The sequence below is a fragment of the Dromiciops gliroides genome, chromosome 3, assembly GCF_019393635.1.
Source record: "Dromiciops gliroides isolate mDroGli1 chromosome 3, mDroGli1.pri, whole genome shotgun sequence".
NCBI lineage: Eukaryota > Metazoa > Chordata > Mammalia > Microbiotheria > Microbiotheriidae > Dromiciops > Dromiciops gliroides.
In genome coordinates, this window is record NC_057863.1 from 652,453,471 (window position 1) to 652,474,370 (window position 20,900).

At 39.7% G+C, this 20,900-nt stretch overlaps 2 protein-coding genes across 2 annotated transcripts in view; one reads left to right on the plus strand and one right to left on the minus strand.

Moving 5' to 3' along the window:
* Positions 1-2,443: 2,443 nt before the first annotated feature.
* LOC122748295 (olfactory receptor 10A7-like) lies at positions 2,444-3,436 on the plus strand. Its single transcript, XM_043993958.1, has one exon. It carries the CDS (start codon positions 2,444-2,446, stop codon positions 3,434-3,436), a length of 993 nt encoding a protein of 330 aa, XP_043849893.1.
* An 11,800-nt stretch (positions 3,437-15,236) lies between these two features.
* Positions 15,237-20,900, minus strand: part of LOC122748296 (olfactory receptor 5-like) — a 36,478-nt gene continuing 30,814 nt past the window's right edge. Inside the window, exon 2 of the mRNA XM_043993959.1 lies at positions 15,237-16,199. Within this exon, the coding sequence (XP_043849894.1) occupies positions 15,237-16,199 (963 nt within the window). The remainder of the gene's footprint in view (positions 16,200-20,900) is intronic.

Below are 20,900 nucleotides of genomic sequence, written 5' to 3' on the forward strand. Positions count from 1 at the left end.
TTGGTGGTGAGGGGAATGATTGCAGGGAGACTGTTAGATGTGGGATGGAGTCCTGGTTCCTAGCCAGAAAAGGCAAAGGTCTTCCCTTTCATAGCTGGGGGAAGCCAGGAGCAGAGCAATCATGTCATTGTTCCCCCATCAGACCTCGGTGCCAGCAGAGTTAGGGTTATGGTTTATAACCTCATCCTAAAGGTCAAGATGCTTGGCTCTGACTGTACTCATGTCACTCGCCAGGTGTGCTTTCGGTCACAAGTGGTGACTGTGTAAGGAAAGGTGTGGCTCAGAGCAATGGCAGAAATTTGGCCTAAATAAGTTTTTTTAATTTTTTTTCTGGGGGGGGGGGTGTTGATGATCACTGTTTCTGGAATTGGGTGAGTTAGCCATCACTTAGAACAATGCTTAAACTGTGGATCACAACCCCATATGGGATTGAATAACTGAATGTGGGGGTCACCAAAAATTGGCAATGGTAAGAGCCTATGTATACCTATTTTACATACTGATGTACCTGGGGTCATGTAAAAATTTCTCTGGTGAAAAAAAAAATTAAAAATTAAAAAAAAATTTCTCTGGTGAAAACAGGTTGTGAATAGAAAAAGTTTAAGAAGCCCTGACTTAAAAGATGGATTAAGGTCATTCTGCTTGGCCTCAGGCAGAAATAATATCAATCAGTGGAAGCTAAGTAGAGCAGCACTGGGGTCTAGTGGAAAGAGGCACAGAGTTAGAGGCAGATGCTGGGTGTCCGAATCTTGGTTGTGCTTCCTCTGAAATCTGGTGATTCCTTGTCCTTATAAATGAAGAAAATAGAAAAGATGTTTTTCCCCTGATTTATGTTATATAGTTCTATATGAAGCACATTTTGATTTTTTTTTACAAGAGACAGGTTCCTAATAATTTTCTAATAATTAGAAATTTCCATCAATAGCAAAAGATTCCTCATGGGAGTGTTTCACATCATTAAAAATATTCAAGCAGAAAAGAAAGAAACTATATTGATTGTGCCTGCTAGGCAGCTAGGTGGTGAAATGGATAGAGCACCTACTTTGGAATGAGGAAGATCTGAGTTCAAATCTGGCCTCAGACACTTATTAGCCATGTGCCCCTGGACTCGTTATTGAACCCTGTTTGTCTCAGTTCCCTCACCTGTAAAATGAGCTGGAGAAGAAAATGGCAAACCGGTTGCTCCAGTATCTTTGCCAAGAAAACCCCAAATAAAGTCAAAAAGAGCTGAACACAACTAAAAAACCACTGAATGACAAATGTGCCAGGAACTTTACAAGTATTCTTTCTCATTTAATCCTCACATCAACTCATCAGCAGCAGCTAATGAGTCTAGAGAATCTCTACAGTGAAACACCATGAAATAACCCAGAGAAAGAGATTCATAGAACATGGGCAAAAGATAGCTTTTAGGTGTTGGAGTCATGAAGACCTCCGGGGGCAGGGGGACTATGGAAAGATCAACGATTCCATGCCATTCCACAAGCATTTCTCAAAGTCTTCTATGTATAAGGTGCCATGCTGGGGACTGGGGTTACAAAAGTAACAGTGAAATAGTGATTCCCTCAAAAAGCTTGGGTTCTATTGGGGTTGGGGATGGGACATGGATTGTTGTTTGGTTGTGTCCGACTCTTCATGACCCCATTTAGGGTTTTCTTGACAGATACTAGAGAAGGTTGTCATTTTCTTCTCCAACTCAATTGACAGATGAAGAAACTGAGGCAAATAGGGTTAAGTGATTTGCCCAAGGTGATACAACTAGTAAGTGCATAAGGCCAAATTTTAACCTAGGTCTTCCCGACTTCAGGCTCAGCACTCTGTCCACTGCACCATGTAGCTGTCCCTCCATATAATATGATTTCTGGGAAGGATGTGTAGTAAATAGCAGCTCTGAATGACATTTGTAGCAACCTCTAAGGTTTGAAAAGCACTTTACATTCAGCATGCCATTTGAGCCTCACGATAAACCTGTGATGTAGGTCAAGGAATCACTGGCTTGCAGATTTAGGGCTAGAAGGGATCCTGGGGGTCACTGAACAACTCCCTTTTTTTTACAGAAGAGTAAACAGGTTCAGAGAGTTAAGAACTCACTTAGAGTCACATAGCTTGGGGGATTTGCACCCAGTGTATCCACTCTACCACATTGCCCATTTTACTAATAAGGAAACTAAGTCTCAGAAAGAAACTATGTGACTTTCCCATGGACATCAAAATAACAAGTATCAGAAGCAGGATTTGAATCCTTTCTATGCTTTGGATTTTGCCAATATCGAGGGGCAAATGTCTAGTCCTTTCTTTCAGTTGGCTTTTTTATGTATATACATGAATATGTGTGTGAATGCACCCATGCATATACATATGCATGTATGCATTTTTTCTTGTCTCAAGCTCCCATTGTATCCTTGGGCTCATCCTTTTCCCTCCAGGCGGTGCTTCTTCAAACATGTCTGGACCCTGGGCACTGATGCATCCCAAGGACCCCACTGAGAGTGCGACTGGAGGCAACCAGACTTCTGTCATTGAGTTTGTCCTCTTGGGTTTTTCCCATGTTCCCAGGCTGAAGTCTCTTCTCTTTGTGCTTTTCCTGGGGATGTTTCTGATCACCATGCTGGGGAATGGCCTCATTGTGCTCCTGACTGTGGTCGACACTGCCCTCCACACTCCCATGTATTTTTTCCTCCGAAACCTGGCCCTGGTGGAGATCTGCTTCTCCTTGGACATTGTGCCCAGAATGCTGGAAAGCCTAGTGGCTGGAAGGGGTATCTCCCTATTAGGCTGTGCCCTCCAGCTCTTTCTCATCCTGTCCTGTGTCACATCAGAGTGTTTCCTCTTGACAGTGATGGCCTATGACCGCTACGTGGCCATCTGCCACCCACTGCACTATGGGGTCCTCATGAGCCAGAGGCTCTGTCTCCTTCTTGCCGTGGCTTGCTGGGTGGCAGGCATCCCGGTTTCCCTGCTATTCACCGTTTGGCTCTTCCACTTCCCATTCTGTGGCCCCCGAGGGGTCCGCCACTTCCTCTGTGATGTGGCCCCCCTTCTAAGGCTGGTGTGTGCAGACACGTCTGTCTTTGAGGCCTACATCCGGGTAGCTACAGTTCTTGTCCTAATGGTCCCTTTCTTCCTCATCACTGTGTCCTATGGCCGGGTGCTGGCAGCTGTTGTGCGGATGCCCTCGGCGACCGGGCGCCATAAAGCCCTATCTACCTGTGCTTCCCATTTTGTTGTTGTGGCTCTTTTCTATGGTACAGCTTGTGTCATTCACCTCCAGCCCAAGTCCAGCTATTCTCCTGAGAGCAAGCAAGTGGTGTCCTTGTCCTATACCCTTGTCACGCCCATGCTCAACCCCATCATCTACAGCCTGAGGAACAAAGAGGTGAAAGCTGCCCTGTGGAGGGTGTTGGGTAGGAAAAAAGGGGGTGCCCAGATGACCTGAAATTCATTGTCTGTTACTGGTTATAACTAATGATGGAGGGGAGTGGGAACACTAATAGTCAACATCAAAAGACCATGGACCATGGGATTGGTGTCCAGGATTATCATTGAATCAGAGCAGGATGGAACCAGGGAGAATATAGTACAACTCCTACCTGAAATAAATCCTTCCTTCAGCATCCCAAAGAATTGGTCATATAATCTCCACTGGAAGACCTTTTGTGATTTGGAATTCACCATTTCTTTTAGCTAATATAATACCCAGCCCTTGGATCAGAGACCCTGACAATATGAAGGGTCCAGAGTCACCTTAAAAGCCTTATCATTTCATCTGTTAACTTACTACACCTTGAAAATTTGGAGAAATTGTTACCTGAGACCTGTCATCAAAGTAATTTCTAATAGGAATGTGCCAGCAACTGGGGAGAATGTGTCTGTACTGATGCTCACTCCCCCTTGCAAGTACACAGGCCATGAGAATTGACATGGGGAACTTTTATTGAAAGGTTAATGAAAACAATCCAGAATTTACATCAGAACTCCCATATCAGCATTCATTTTAACAAAACATTTTATATAGTCATATTAGATCAGCCACTTTCTTTCATGCTCCTATTCTCCCCCCTATAGATTTATTGCTTCACAAAATTTGCCCAAGGAGCAATATTCCCACTACTCTCAAAAAAGTCCTACTTACAAGTAGTCTTCAAAAATGTCAATATTTGTTCTCCCCCTGGATCCCAGGAGAGCTGTGTTCCACTCATCACTTGATCTTGAACTGACAAAGAACCTCCTTAATTATCTCTCAGATTCCAAGTACATAGTTGAGGTCTTTCTAATAACACTAGTATACAATCGGTTGGGGAGGGAATGAATCAAGGAAGCTGTGGGTTCTCTTTCTGTAGAGGTGGGGATGGAAGAGAAAAAAAATATATTATCAGTACTAACCACACATGAAATCCTACAGTTATAAAATTTGAAACAAATACAACAGCCAGCCAGCTACCCAGGTTCTTAAGCTGTGTTGTGTCACATGCTTCCAAACAGAACATTTTGTATTTGCATTTTAATTTACTGCGTACATCTCATTTCTCTCCAATAGACTGTAAGTTTATTGAGGGTGGAGACCTGTTTCACTTTTGGTGTATGATAAAGAGATAGATAGATGGCTTTGAAATCAGTTAAGACCTGGATTAAAGATTCATCTCTGACACCTACTGGCTGTGTGATCCTGGTCAAGTCACTTAACTTCTAAGTGCTTGAGGAAACTTTAAGATTACAATTTGCAGAGAAGGTGCCTTCATGAATTTGTAGAAGTCCTTTTACTTGGGAGATCAATGACATTATTGATCTAGGGTGGTAGTTGAAAGATGGAATGACTGAGAAAACAAAATTTGAGATTCAGAGCATTTTGATTTATTGATCAGTGCATGTCAATTGATCAACAAATCAAGACCACTTGTCTTCCTCAGCTTTGGTACTTCTATACATTAAAAGCAATTAATCAAATAAGACCAACTAATTAAAAGGAAACAGTCCAACAATAGGCAATCTGATATCTAATTGGATGAAAGATTATGGATTTTCTAAGTTGGGAGGGAGAGAACAAACAAGTGAAATTCCCTGAAGTCAGAAAAAGAAGTGGCTCAACTCCCTCCAAGTGTCTGAAACACACTGAAAGAACTTGAAAACAATAACTCATTGTTCAGTACAGGGCAAATTTTCAGATAAGAAATATGGGTTGCTTGAAATGTATAATCGTGAGAAAATTCCTCGCATAAATCTTTGGATCTGTCTGCGTTTCTGGTCTACATAACCTAAGTCCTTAGTTAAAGGTGTCTAAAGCAGAAGGTAGAGGTGCTTTAGCATCCCAGCTACACAGGGCTAGGTTCAACCGAAAGCAATAATACTTTCTCCCAATTCCCACAATTAAATTATGTTTTCTCACAAGACAAAATTTGGACTAGAGCCATAAGTGAATAAAAAAGGAACTGAGCTAGCTCCAAAACTGAATCAAAAGATGGAGTCAATGGAGTTCACTAATTCCCAAAATTAACCCCATCATGTCTGAACCCCCTCAATTCCCCCAATTTCCTCTCTAGTATCTATCCTATCTTATCCTATCCTGTCTACTCCTATCTCTATCCCTATCCCCAGTTCCTAACACAGTGACTGGCACACCATAAGCACTCAATAAATGCTTGTGAAGTGTTTACTGTTCCCTAATATCACACACCTCACTAGTTATCTATAGAGCTGACACTCAAAGCTCTGGTCTCTAAATTCCAGCAAATTCCAGTTTGAAGGTAGCCTTTTTACTTGCAAAGAACATAGGATTTGGATCTTTGTTTGCACCTGGACTTTTCTTCACCTGCTCTAAATGTCACTTCACATGACTGAACTTCTTTCCCCTTGTTCCCCTCAATAAAAAATGGAAATGTAGACTCATAGACTCATAGATTTAGAGATACAAGGGACCGTAGGGAGAGGCTATCCCCAAATATTCATTTTACAGATTAGGAAAATAAGACTTTGAGAAGCTAAGACTTCCCCAGACACTTAGCAAAGAACAAAGCTAGGATCTGAAGCCAGGTCCTCTGGCTCCAAATTCATTGTTAAGGGACTTTGTGGACCCTACTATTTTGTAAAAAACATGGATGATGATGATGATAATTTGTTGAAATTTAGAATATTCAGCAGCATTTTCCTAAACTACCTAAGGGAAAACCTAATCTAAAGAAATATGTTGATATTAGGATATATGAAGATATATGAATATATACATATATTATATACTACCCGGGACTTTTATGAAGCACCTATACCTGTGGGGAAACAAAGACAGAAAAGAAGCCTTCCCTGTCCCAAGGAGCATCTTTTCTACTGTAGGAATAATATGCATCCAGAAATAAATGTCCAATAAATGCAAAATTATTTCAAAATGATTTTGGAGGACAAAACACCAACAACTGGAGAAATCAGGGAAGACCTCTTGTGGGAGATGACATACAGCTAAACCTTGAAAGTGATACTAAAGGGTGAGTTGAGGAGGAAATGCATTTCTTGGCTAGATAACAGTGTAAAGGAAGGGAAGTTGCATACAATCATAGGATCACAGATTCAAAATTGGAAGGTACCTTAGAGGTCTTATAGTCTAACCCCGTTATTTTACAGATAAAGAAAAACTGATACATATATACATTACAGGACTTATCCAAAGTCACAAGGTAATGTCAGAGGTATGATTTGAACCCAGATCTCCACTTTGAAGTCATTGCTTTTTCTACTGTCAGCTAAAATATGAAGTGGAACCCAACTATGATGAGTTTTAGGTGTTAAATAGCATTTCTATTTGATTCTAGAAACAACAGAAAGCTAGTGAAGTTTCTTGAGTGAGGGAATGACATGGTCACATCTATGCTTTAGGAATATCAATTTGGCACCTTTGTAGAGCATGGATTGTAGAGGAGAGTCGTTGGATGCACTGAAAAGCATCAGGAGGCTATGTTAGTAATAGTATCAGGGAGGAATGATAAGGACCTGAATTATAGTGGTGGCTATATGAGTAGAGAGAAGAGGAGACATTGAAAGATGTTGCAGATATGGAATCAATGAGACTTTGGCAGCTGATGAGCTGTGGGGGTGAGGAAAGTGAGGTAAAGAGTCAAACATGACTCTAAGATTGCAAGCTTTAGTCATTGGAAGGATGGTGGTTCTTTTGACATACGTCGATAAGTTAGGAGAAGAAGGGGGTGTTAGGAGGAAAGAAAATTTTGTTCTGGATATGATGATAACTTATAGATGTCTCTGAGATATAAGAAATATCCACCTGGAAGTTGGTGATGTGAGACTGGAGTTCAGGGGAAATACAAAGGTGAGAAGGTTAGATTTGGGAATCCTCTGCATAGGGATACTATTTAAATCTATGAATTGATGGGTTGGGAGTTGATGAGATCACTGAGATATTATTCAAATAGAAGAAAAAAGGGGTCTGGACCAAGGCCTTGATTTTATACACCTGTATGGTGTAATTCTATAAAGAATTCTAAGAATGAGTGGTCAGAAAGGTAAAAGAAGCTAAGACTTCCCCAGACACTTAGCAAAGAACAAAGCTAGGATCTGAAGCCAGGTCCTCTGGCTGCAAATTCATTGTTAAGGGACTTTGTAGACCCTACTATTTTGTGGTGAGGCAATTGGGGTTAAGTGACTTGCCCAGGGTCACACAGACAGTAAGTGTTAAGTGTCTGAGGCCGAATTTGAACTCAGGTCCTCCTGACTCCAGGCCCAGTGCTCTATCCACTGCGCCACCTAGCTGCCCCCGACCCTACTATTTTGTAAAAATTTGAATGACAATAATTTCCTAGGTACCATCTCTTTCCTTGGTTCACATAACACTGTTCTCTCCTGGCTCTCCTCTTATCTGCCTGACCCACCCCTTTTCTATCTCCTTTGTTGAATCATCATTCATTTCCTGCCCACTAGTCATGAATATTCCCCAAGGTTCTGGCCCAGCCTGGACCTTCTTTTCTCCTTCTCCTTTGATCCTCTCCTCTACAACCATGAGTTCAATGTCAGCTCTATGTAGATGGCTCCAATATTCAGATATCTAGCCTTTCCCAGAATTTTGGTTTCATATAAGTGGTTCGTCACTGGAAATCTCCACCAATGTTTCATCAGTATCTTAAACATATCCAGAAAGGTAATTAATAGCTTCCTCCCTAAACTTTCCCCTACTCAAAATTTCCCTATTTCTGTTGAAATCTCTGATATCTCCCTAGTCAGGACAGTTACTTTCCTCCTTTTCTCCTGTTTCTCCCTTACCGTCTAAATCTATTTACTAGACAAATCTACCTCTGCAAACATTTCTCATCATTGTTTCCTTCTCATCATATTCCAATCTATTATTATCACATGCCTGACCTACTACAATAGTTCCTAATCTGTTAAGAGACTTCATCACTCAAATCCATTTCTGGCAGGGCCACCATCCTAATTTTCTTAAAGGTCAAATTGGACAATGCGATTCCCCTTGTTAACAACCTTCAATAGCCATCTAATGACTTTAAGACCAAAAATACAAACTCCTCAGCTGAGCCAGGAAAGTCCAGTATCTGGCTGTGAGCTACATTCTCAGCCTTTGTACACCTCCTCTTAATAAATTCTATGTTCATTGAATTAATTTCATTTTCTGCCTTCATGCATTGGCACAAGGCATATGCTATATGGCTCAGACATTTTAGATGCATAAGACCCCTCTTATCTCCACATTTCAGAATTGTTATCATCCTTAAAAGATCATCATAGGTAACATCTCTTCCTACTAAGTTTCCTTCCCTCAATTGTCAGTAGGTGGCTGTTGGAACAGTGGATAGAGCAGGAAGACCTGAGTTCAAATCTGGCCTCAGGTTCTTAGTAGTGGAATGACCCTTGACAAACTACTTAACTTTAGTTTTCTCAAATGTAGAATGAGAATAATAGGATTATTGTTAGGAACGAAATGAATTGTGCATAGTCAGCACTTAATAAATGCATGTTTCCTTCCTTCTCTGAAATATTTATTGCCTATACAAATATTGGATATCCAGCATGATATAAACTACTTGAATCCAATGATTCATTAATTTTTTCTTTCATTTGTCTTTAATTCATTGAGTCATTAATTTGTTCATTCATTCATTCATTCATTTATTCCTTTTCTCTCCAGAGTTCTTGGCTTTGTGCTTAAAAGTATGTCAAATTTGTTTAAATATAATTACTATATAAATAATACCTAAATAACTCATAAATGTACAACATATATATATGTCTGTGTGTATGTATATAAATACATATATGCCTCCTGTACCCTTCCCAGCACACCCCAACCCACTTTCCAGATTAAACATTTTTATTTATATTTTTCTATTCCAATCTCTATCCTTCCCTCGCCCCTTCCTCACCCTTCCCAAAGATCATGGAAAACATCACCATATTTGTCACTTAATGAAAGAATGTGAAAAATATCATGCCCTAATCTGTTCTGTCAATATCAGTTCTTTCCCTGGAGGTGGATAGTATATTTCACCAATATTCCTATGGGATTGACTTAGATCATTGCATTGCTGATAATAGTCAAGTCATTCACAGTTCTTCATCAAACAATATTGCTGTCTCTGTGTAGAGTATTCTCTTGGTATTTGTCAATACATGCTTATGACTTTTGTATTTTAAGCATTTCTTTTGCCATGGAAGAAATAAACAGCTGTCTTGTACTTGATATTCATTGAGTATCTTTTCAAGGACATATCCTGTGTATTTGCTTTGGATCAACCTTAGATATTATATGAGTCTAACCTAAACTCTGTAAGTGATTTTTCCTGGAATTGTGGGATGGAGGCATGATAAGCAAGAGTGTTCGAGAAAAGCTGACTCCTCTTTATGCTCCAGAATTGGAGCCTGGGCTCCCTTTGTGAGAAGGGGCCCCAAGGACTTTAGACACCATAAGAAAATAAAAGTATGCCTCCAAAAGCGTGTGAAAATTAAATAAAATTCAAATTATCAATTCAACACACATTTATTAAAGGACTACTCTGGGCATGACCCGGAGATATACACTGATTATTAGAGTTAGAATCAGAAACTACCTGAGATATTCAGAGAAACACTTTTAAATACATATAAATACATTAAAGAATTCAAAACAAAAGTGAAATTTACTTTTCCCCCCTTGAAAAATCATGAGATAAATAAAAGTAGGAATTGAATATAGCTAGAATGTCTTGGGAAGATACAATGCAAAATAAAAAAAAAGCAACATTATCAAAGTAGAAAAAAATAGTTACCCTTAGAATAGTTACAGACAAAAGTAGGATTAATTCAGGAGAGCATAGCACAACAGGTGACATAGCTGATTATGTTAAAAAAACAAAACAAAACAGAGTACTTTGATTGGAAAAAAACATAGATTATCTGAGCTGGAACTGACCTTAAAAAACACCTAGTATGAATCAAGGACATTATTTATTAAATGCATACTCTATGCCACACATTCTGCTAATTGCTTGCCATATATTTTCTCTTTTTATCCTCAGAACCATCTTGCAAGGTACTGTTCGGAGGTGCAGTTATTATCCCCATTTTGCAACTGGGGTAACTGAGGCATACTGAAGTTACTTGCCAAGAGTCACACAGCTAGTGAGTGTCTGAGGTCATATTTGGACTAAGGTCTTTCTGATGCCTAGTCTAGTGATTAACATACTATACCACTGAGCAACCCAAATAAAAAAATTAGCATTTTCAAAACAAAGTGTTTTAATCACACAGTATATCCTTTTCTTAAATTGTATTTTTTTCAATTATCAGGCATTTTGTTTCTCTCTCTCTCTCTCTCTCTCTCACACACACACACACACACACATACATACACACACACACACACACACACACACACACACACCTCTCCACTGCGGGGGGAAAAAAATAAAAAGAATGCCCTTGTAACAAATATTCATAGTTAGCCAAAACAAACTCCCACATTGGTCATGTTATGTATGTAGTAGGTACTTGATAAGTGTAAGGCCCTTCATGAAAGTAAGGCAAACTCAGGGAAGGGAATGGGATGAAAGTCTGAACAGGTATATTTCATTTTATTTCATTTGGGGAGAGGGGATAAAGAAAGGCTTTATGTTAAAGATGTTGCCCAAACTTAATTTTATTTATTTTTTAAATAAACATTTTTATTCAAAGTTTTGGGTTTTGAATTCTATCCTTCCTTCCCTTCCTTCCTCCACTCCCTAAGATGATAAGCAATCATATATATGTTATACATGTGCAATTATGTAAAACATTACCATATCAGTCATTGTGTATACAAAGAAAAGGAAAAAAAATGAAAGGAAGGAAGGAAGGAAAGAAAGAAAATAGCATTCTTCAGTCTGTGTTCAAGCAATATCAATTCTTTCTTTGCAGGTGGATAGTATGCTTTGTCATTAGTCTTTTGGGATTGTCCTGGATCACTGTATTACTGTGAATAGTTGTCATTAACAGTTCTTCATTGAAAAATATTGCCTTCACTTTGCACAACATTCTCTGAGTTCTGCTCACTTCATTATACATCAGTTCATTAAAGTCTTTGCAGGACTTTCTGAAATCATTCTGCTTGTCATTTCTTATAACATAATAATTTTCCATTATAATCATATATTATGGCTTGTTTAGCCACTCCCCAACTGATGAGCCTTTCTTTGATGTCCAATTCTTAGCCCCCACAAAAAAACAGCTGCTATAAATATTTTTTGTACAATAGGTCTTTTTTTTCTTTTTTGGATGTCTTCAGGATATAAGCCTAGCAGTGATATTGCTAGACCAAAGGATATACAGAGTTTTATAGCCCTTTGGGCATAGTTCCATTTTTGAGAAGGTGTATTTTAGAAAGTGCTAGGTTGGATCCATTTGCATAGATGGTTATATAGCATATTCCTTGTTATAGTATTCAATGTGTGTAGCAACTGGTTGGTGGTAGTAAAGTTGGTAGAAACTGGAAGTAAAACTCTATGAAACAATATTATTTTTGAATACGCCATCACAATGATAACAGAGGTGCAGTAGACTTTACACCAAACCTGATAGGCATGAAAATTGCCCTTTGCCTCCAAGACTATGTCTCTTCATTCATTGAACTTCCTTTGCCAATTTGGGCCAAGCAGTCTCACTACACCAAATAACATTATGCATTTGTCCTTTTTAATCAGTCAATTATTTTATTCTGAACTTAGCAAATGCTAAATAAAACAAGCATTTCAAAATGTAAAGAAGAACATTTTACATTTCAGAAACATAATTTCTCTCTTAATAATAGCTAGCATTTATATTGTGCTTTAAGGTTCACAAAGCATTTTACATATATTCTCAATCTCATTTGGTACTCACTACAACCCTATGAGGTAGGCGCTATCTTCATTTTTATAGATGAGAAAACTGAGGCAGACAGAGCTAAAGTGATTTTCCCAGGTTTACACAGCTATTAAGTGTCTGATGCAGAATTATGGATTCAGATCTTTCTGATTCTGTCTAGCACTCCATCCACTGTGTTGCTTAGCTGCTTCCATCACCCCTTCTACACAGACCACCTTTTTAGAAACCAAGAGAAATAACTTATTACCACATAAGCTGTTCTCATAGAGGAGTAAATGTATACTTCTGCTCCTCTTGATCCTTGATCCCAATATCTGATCAATCCTTTATCCTTGATTCCACTCTCTGATCAATCCTTGTCCTTGGTCCCAATCTCTGATCAACCAACCAACCACTCAATCAACATTTACTAAATACACGCTATGTGTCAGACACTGTGCTAAGCACTGGGGATCGATAAGAAAGAAAGAAGGAAAGAAAGAAAGAAAGAAAGAAAGAAAGAAAGAAAGAAAGAAAGAAAGAAAGAAAGAAAGAAAGAAAGAAAGAAAGAAAGAAAAGAAGGAAAGAAGAAAGAAAGGAAGAAAGGAAGGAAGGAAGGAAGGAAGGAAGGAAGGAAGGAAGGAAGGAAGGAAGGAAGGAAGAAAGGAAGGAAGGAAGGAAGAAAGGAAGAAAGGAAGAAAGGAAGAAAGGAAGAAAGAAAGAAAGGAAGAAAGAAAGAAAGAAAGAAAGAAAGAAAGAAAGAAAGAAAGAAAGAAAGAAAGAAAGAAAGAAAGAAAGAAAGAAAGACAGTCCCTGCCCTAAAGGAGCTTATAATTTAATGGAGGGAGACAACACATAAAAGGAATCTGAAAAGGGGGAGAGGAATCATGGTGGAAAAATCAAAGAAGCTTCAAAGTAGTGCAACCAGGTGAGAAATGGAATGTTCTGAGCTGGGCTTTCTCCTTAAATGGAGGCTTAGAGTTCATGGCTCCACTTTCCAATTACAGAAACAGAGGGGGTGAGGAGGTGGAGTACCAAGGCTGATGGCATCTTACTTGGTGGCCAAAAAGGTTACCAAGAAACCTCCTGTGCTCTTGATTTTATCTCATTTCTATTTTCTTTTCAAACCATTAGATTATATTAGATGATATTTAGATAACAATTAAATAATATTATGTGGTCTAGTTACCATTGGTCTTCTAATCTCAGATTGTAAATATCTTATAGGAAGAGAGCTGACCTTATGTTATGCCATGGAGGGGTTATTTTTTGGTACAAGTTGGACTATAAGGCCTCTGAGGTCTCTTACATCTCTGAAATTAGGTTTTTGGTACTTTACAATGTCCTCTACTATCTACAGATTTGTTCTACTGTCTACATTTTTTTCCTTAGTAGGTGCTTAGTAAGTGTTGTGTTTTGTGTATTGTTGTTCTTGCTTGAGAAAAATCAGTGACTGTCATTACATTCCCTGGTGTTTTCCCCAACATCAGAGTCATCCCTGAGTTATCACCCATGTCCATGGACATATACAGGGCTGGACCTATATTACCTAATTTCCCAATGTAGACAAATACACATCCTGTGCCCACTGCCAAGTACAGGACACTCAATATGATCCTATGCATTTGGTGGATTCCTTCAGAGGTGCTGATCCCAGCCTGTGTAAATCTTCCCATCCTCAGACAATCTGGTCCACATTTTACTGAAAATCCAAGAAAAGATTCTTCCTGCCATGATGGAGACTTCCTGTACTTCCATCCAAGGTACAATTGAACACTCTGGCTGTCCATCTGTCATCTACAGTTCCTGTCACATCACCAGCTCCTTTTCTCTTCCTATCATAAAACTCTTCTGATGACATGCTTTAGAGTTCCTCGTTGAGCACATTTTACATCTTTCTCACATCCTCCATAGAAAGGATAAATAGCTTATTTTCAGAAGGCATTGTCAGCATAGAGTCTTGGAATTGAGAAAGACTAAAGACGCATAGACCAGGAAGGGGGATCCTAAAATATTTAAGATTAATGGCAATAAGGGTCTAAATTAGAATGGTGGCATCTGCAGACAGAATGGATGAGGGTGATTGTGCACAAAAGTGGTTTAAAAACCATTGTCAAGAAGATAAGGCAGTCACATGGAGTGGGGGCAACAGCTTGAGAATCATATGCATTTAAATGTAATAACAAAAGTCTTAGAGGAATGCTCAAAACCTTGGTGTTGAAGACACAGGAGCCACAGTAGGAGTAGAGCAGAGGGGTCAAACTTGCAGTCCACACTGGCCACAAGTAGCTGCAAAACTCCTCAACTATAGGTAGAAGTAATTAGGAAATGTTTAACAAAAGAAATAAAAACACAGTACAATATAGATAATATTAATTTGTAGTTTTCTAAGTTAATATGTGGCCTTTAAGGATCTATTTCTATTTGAGTTTGACACTGCATTTAAAAACAACAAAAAAGACATATGGACAAGAAAATGATAGAAAAGAGAGTATGGAATGGTTCTTATTTGTGCAGGGAGAGGCAATGTATGTATTGAGGAAGTCATAGGACCCCAACTATAGAGCTGGAAGGAGCTTAGATCTTTTAGTTTTCCTCCATCATTTTATGAGGACACTAAGTCACAGCCCCTAAGGATAAGTGACTTACCCAAGGTCATGCAGATATGGTAGAAACAGGACAGGAAAGCAGCTCTTTTGACTTCACATCTAGAGTTCTTTCTCCTGCAGTGAGATCATAGCTCATTTTTAGGGTCAAGTAACTTGGAGAGCTCTGCAAATGACTGGATGTGGGAAGCTAGAGAAATGGAGTTGTCCCATAAGCCAATGATGTCCTGAGCCTGGATGACTGTAAGCATAGGACAGAAAAGTCAGGAAGGAGGAGGAAGGCTACTAGAAGATACTATGGGGATATAGTTCTTAGCTGCACCTCTAGTTGGCAGAGCTCTGGCTGATCCTAACTTTGTGGAGGGTCCTGTGGAGAGCACCTTGGACCTCCTTGTTCCTCAGGCAGTAGATAATGGGGTTACACATGGGTGTGAGCACTGTGTAGATGACAGATAGCAATTTGCTGAGGTCCATGTCTTCCATGCGCTTGGGCCGGGCATAGATGAAGATGGCAGTGGAGTAGAAGATGCCCACTACAATGAGGTGAGAAGCACAAGTAGAAAAAGCTTTGAACCGGGCAGTGGCTGAAGGCATATGCACCACAGCTGCCCCAATGGCCACATAAGAAACCAGGGCCACCATCAGGGAACCATAGAAAATGATAATGGCTGAGATGAAGTCGACCAGCTCAGTTAGCGCTACGTTGGTACAAGAGACGTTGAGTAGAGGGGAGACATCACAAAAGAAGTGGTTGAGGACATTGGGACCACAGTAGGAGAGCCCAGCAATGCAGGCTGTCTTGATCACAGAGACACTAAGGCTGCCCATCCATGAGGCCACGGCCAGCATGAGGCAGACCTGGGGCCTCATGAGTACTGGATAGTGGAGAGGATGACAGATGGCCACATAGCGGTCATAGGCCATGGAGGCCAGGAGTGTGCACTCAGCACAGATGAGTGTGATGAAGAAGAAGAGCTGAGTCATGCAGGATGTGAATGGGACCCGGCAAGACCCTGACCACAGCCCCAGCAGCAGGGTGGGCATAGTGACTGAGACATAACACATCTCCAGGCAGCTCAGGTTCCCCAGGAAGAAGTACATGGGCTTGTGGAGCTCTGTATGGCTCCAGATGAGCAAGATAATGATGGTGTTCTCCAAGAGAGTCAGCAGGTAGAGGGTCAGGAAGACAGCAAAGAGGACACCACGTAGGTCTGGCCTCGTTGAGAAGCCCAGCAGGATGAACTCCTGCACCCGGGTCATGTTGGCCTCCTCCCAATGCCTTCCAGGCTAGGAACAAAGAACAAAGTCTTCATGGCATAACACACTGTCACAGGACTGTACGGACTGATTTGGGGGGAAGATTGGACAGAGATGAATCAATCTTACAGTGAGCCTTTATGAAGTGTTTTCTATGTGTCAGGAGCCATACTAAGCTCTGGGAACACAAAGGCAAAGTAAAAATCTATCCCTATCCTCAAGGAGAAAACATTCCAGTAAGAGACCACATGTCCATAGGCAGGAACATTCAAAATACATACATACATACATACATACATACATACATACATACATACATTATTTGCATGAACAGACGGTGAAGAGGCAGATGCTTTTTGCAGGAAATAGTGTTTGGGTTGTGTTTTTTGTTTTCTTTGTTTTGTTTTGTTTTTTTTTTAGTGAGGCAATTGGGGTTAAGTGACTTGCCCAGGGTCATACAGCTAGTAAGTGTTAAGTGTCTGAGGCTGGATTTGAACTCAGGTACTCCTGACTCCAGGGCCGGTGCTCTATCCACTGAGCCACCTAGCTGCCCCCTTGGGTTGTGTTTTGATGGGAGCCAGGGCATCAGAGAGTCAGAGATAAGAAGGTAGCATATCCCAAACATTGGCAGCCAATCAGTTCAAAGGCACAGATGTGGGAAATGGGCCATTGTGTGAGATGAATGGAAAGTACACAAATGTGGCTGAATCACAGAGTGTGTGGGATTGAGCAAGAAGTAAGAAGTCTAGAAAGGTATCAGCCCTACTAGGGAAGGGCTTTATATGCTTCACAGGGTTTTGTATTTAGAACTCAGCATTAACAAGGAGCCACTGGAGTCTATGGGAAATAAAATGCATTCAGTCATGGATAATAGAGAAAGTGTCAATAGGCAGAGGTTATAGAAAGGCAAATTTCAGCTGTATTTTCCCCCAATAATTAGAAGTGTAATAATTTACTTTAGAGTTCCCTGTCATCAGATGTCTCAATGAGGAGATTCACTGAACTGACAATGAAATTGATAATCCTAAAATGCAAGCCTGATCATTTCATACTACAACCTCCTCTCCCCTATTGTATAACATCCAATGCCTTCCTCCTACCCACATGGCTGAATAGGAAATCTTCGGTTTGCCTTTTGAAGCCATTCATGTCCTGGTCCCGTCCTACCTTTCCAGTATTCTTTTACATTATTTACATCCATATATTATGCCATCTAGAAAATCTGGCGCAGGACAGTCCATCTCCCAACTCCACATATTTTCACAAGCTACCCTTTATGCCTTGAAATCTCTTCTTCCCCATTTCTATTTCCTGGCTTCTTTCAAGTCTTTGCTGAAGTCCTGCCTTTTATGGAAAGCCTTTTGTGTTCTATCTTAATCTTAGTGTCTTCTCTTTGCAATTATCTCTAAATATATCCTGAGTCTATCTTATTTGTACAAAGTTGTTTTCATGTTGTTTCCACCATTGGAATGTGAACTCCTTGAGAGCTGAAACTATTTTGCCTTTCTTTGAATTCCCAGTACTTAGCATAGTACCTGGAAGGTAGAGGGTAATTAAAAAATTCTTGGCGACTTGTTGGTTTGAATGAAGGACACATATAGATCAACAGTCTGAGTATTGCATGGGTACCCAGAAAACATTAAAAGAACAAGAATAAAGTTTCTAGAAGTTAGGGAGTGCCTTTTTGGAAGATAAACACATATACATACATACATACATATATATATATACATACATACATATAAAGAGAGACAGAGAGATAATGGTTTTACACATGCACACACATATTTATGTCTAATGTTAACCATCTCTGAGGTGGGGGGAAAAGAATGTTACATGATAACGATATATATTTAAAAGGAATAGCAAGTTGTACATAGCAGACTTGAAGTTTCATGTACAATCATTTATTTTTTCTATTCTACCATGCTATGGAAATGCTTGTTTTATTTCTTAAGTTCAGAATAAAATAAATACAATTTTTAAAAAAAGAGGAGGTTCAATAACTATTTGTTGACCACACTGAAGAATGAAGTCCAGCTCTTGACAATGGCTCCACAAGATGCTCTGATTCTATGAATTTCCATATAATCCAGTCTTTCGTAAAGTCATAGAACCGCAGAATCTCAGGGTAGTAAGGAACCTCAGAATGTATGTAGTTCAAGCCATACCTGAATAAAAATCCCTTCTGATAAATCCCTGACAAATGGCTATCCAGCATTTGTAGGATTATGCTAGACTCTGAGCTGGAAAGGACCTTAGATGTCACCTAACCCAAATGTCCATTTTACAGCTAGAAAATGAGGCCTACAACAACAGATAAACTTGTCCCAAATCACACAGGTGGCAGAGAAAGGATTTGAACCCAGATCTTCAGTCTCTAAATCAAGTCCTCTCACCACTTCACCATTCACCACTTTCATTTGACTATTGAATGGGAAGTGAAGTGAAGGAAAATAAGGTGCTTTATCTCAAAGTAGAACTTTTCCATTGTGAAGAGTCTCTAACTGAGAGGAAGCTTCCACTGACATCACAGCTCCTCTGCCTTGCTTCCTTTTCTACGTATTAATACCAGACGTGGGTTCAAAAAACCCTCTATTTTTAATATGAAATGCCTCATTTCCCCTATCTTGTAACTGGGAAATTGATTTTTGAACCCAGGTCTGACTTTTCATTTCTCCCTATCAAATTTCATATTATTTACTTTGATTCAATGTTGGAGCCTGATGAGGGTTGATTATTCCCCCTAGTATTTATCACAGTGACTGGCATACAGTAGGTGTTTTATAAGTGTATATCGATTTGACTTATTCAATTTTTGACACAAACCCTACCATTAAATAGCTATATGAAAAGTTATCTTTAAAAACAGAGATGATAATACCTGCAGCAGCTCCTGCTGAGATCACTGTGACAATTGAATGGTCTGAGAGGGACAAGTGGATTTTGCAACCTTTTTTTTCCTTCAGAGCAATGAGGGTTAAGTGACTTGCTCAAGGTCACACAGCTAGTGAGTGTCAAGTGTCTGAGGACAGATTTGAATTTCGCAAACATTCTTGAGCCTGAAAGCAGGAGAAGTGCTTAGATGTGACAAAATGACAGAATCACCGAGTTCCAAGTGGCCTCTGGGCTGGATCATCTGATTTAACCTGTGCCAGACTAAGCAGAGAAAATTCAGTCCAATTTCCTCATGATAGCCCATTAGATTGGAAGGAAGGGCTTGACACAGGATACCTGTGCCAGATGCATTAGCAAGTTTAGTCTTATATAAAGGACTTAATGAACTGATTTCAGCCCCATCAATAAACTTCCAAAGTTTATCTCAGAAGGGCTCTCACAATGAGGTTATGATATAGAATACAAGACTCAGAGACAGAAAGAATCTCAGAAAGTTTATAATTCTTCTAACATGAGGGACTGTCTCTCTTTGCTTTGTCAGCACAGCACAGTGTCTCACACATAGTAAGTGCTTAATAATTGTATATTAATTAATATATGAATAATAGTAAATGTACAAATACATGCAAATACAAAATGAAATGTATAAATACTAAACCCATATTGATTAATCTACCCTGTCTGTCATGTGTACCATCATCTTTCCAGTCATCAGAATTGCTACTTTGGAGTCTTCCTCAAATCCTTACCCATCCTCACCCCACCTTCCTCCCCCACTCCTGCTTCCAATCTGTTTCCAAGCCTTCTGGTCTGTATTTCTCTCATACATTCTGTTCTCTCTTCTCAGGTGGCCACTGCCTACTTCAAACCCTCATCCCCTCTCACCTGGAATAGTAAAATCCCATCCTACTTGGTATCATCTCAAGCTTCTCTCCACTCCCTGCCATTCTCTGTGCCATCAAAGTGATTTTACTAAAGCACAGTTCTCACCCATGGCTCTCCCATTTAAGAAGCCTCGGTGGCTCCTGAGGACAAAAAAAAATTGCTGATCCCAGTGGCCTCTGGGATCAAGTGCAAACCCCTCTGTTTGGTCTTTATTTTTCATCTTGCCTCTGACCTTTCTACTCTTATTCTCCATCACATTCTCTTTGGCTCCGTAAAAGTAGCTCACTTGCTGCCAGTTTCCCAGGACAATTGGCCTCTCTAAAGGCTGGTCCCCCAGCCCTGGAAGGCAGCTTCTCTTTGATTTCTTCTCTTTGAATCCCTGACTTCTTTTAAAACCTAGCTCAAAACCCAGTATCTAAATGAAGCCTTGCAAGCTTGAGCCTCCACTCCACTATTGACCTGTGTTTATGTTGCCAGGTTTGTTGGTTTTTAAAGTTGTTCGTCTCAAGAGAATATAAGCTTCTTAAGATCAGGGACAATTTTGACTTTTGTCTCTGTATTTATTTAGTCCGGCACATGGAAGACTTTCAGTAGATGCTTGCTGATTGATGAACTTATTGAATATATAATATTAGAACTGGGAAGAATCTTAGGAGATAAAGTATAGAATATCAGAACTGGGAATCACCTTAGAGATCATATAATTCTATCTTTCTATTTTATATGTGAGGAAACCAAGTGAGAAAGGGCAAAAGAATGTATACTATAACAATAACACTAATGCCAATTCATATTTATATCATGTTTTAATGCTTGCAAAAGAGAGGGTGTGATTTTGTTCTCACAACATCTTTGAGAGGTAAGTGCCTTTACTACCCCAATTTACAGATGAATGAACTGAGGCTGATAGAGTCAGAGTTTTCCAGAGTCTCCCATAGCAGTTAGTAT

Bases quoted from the DNA above. Each gene is read 5' to 3' on its own strand.
- LOC122748295 (XM_043993958.1), top strand. From the start codon at position 2,444: ATGTCTGGACCCTGGGCACTGATGCATCCCAAGGACCCCACTGAGAGT.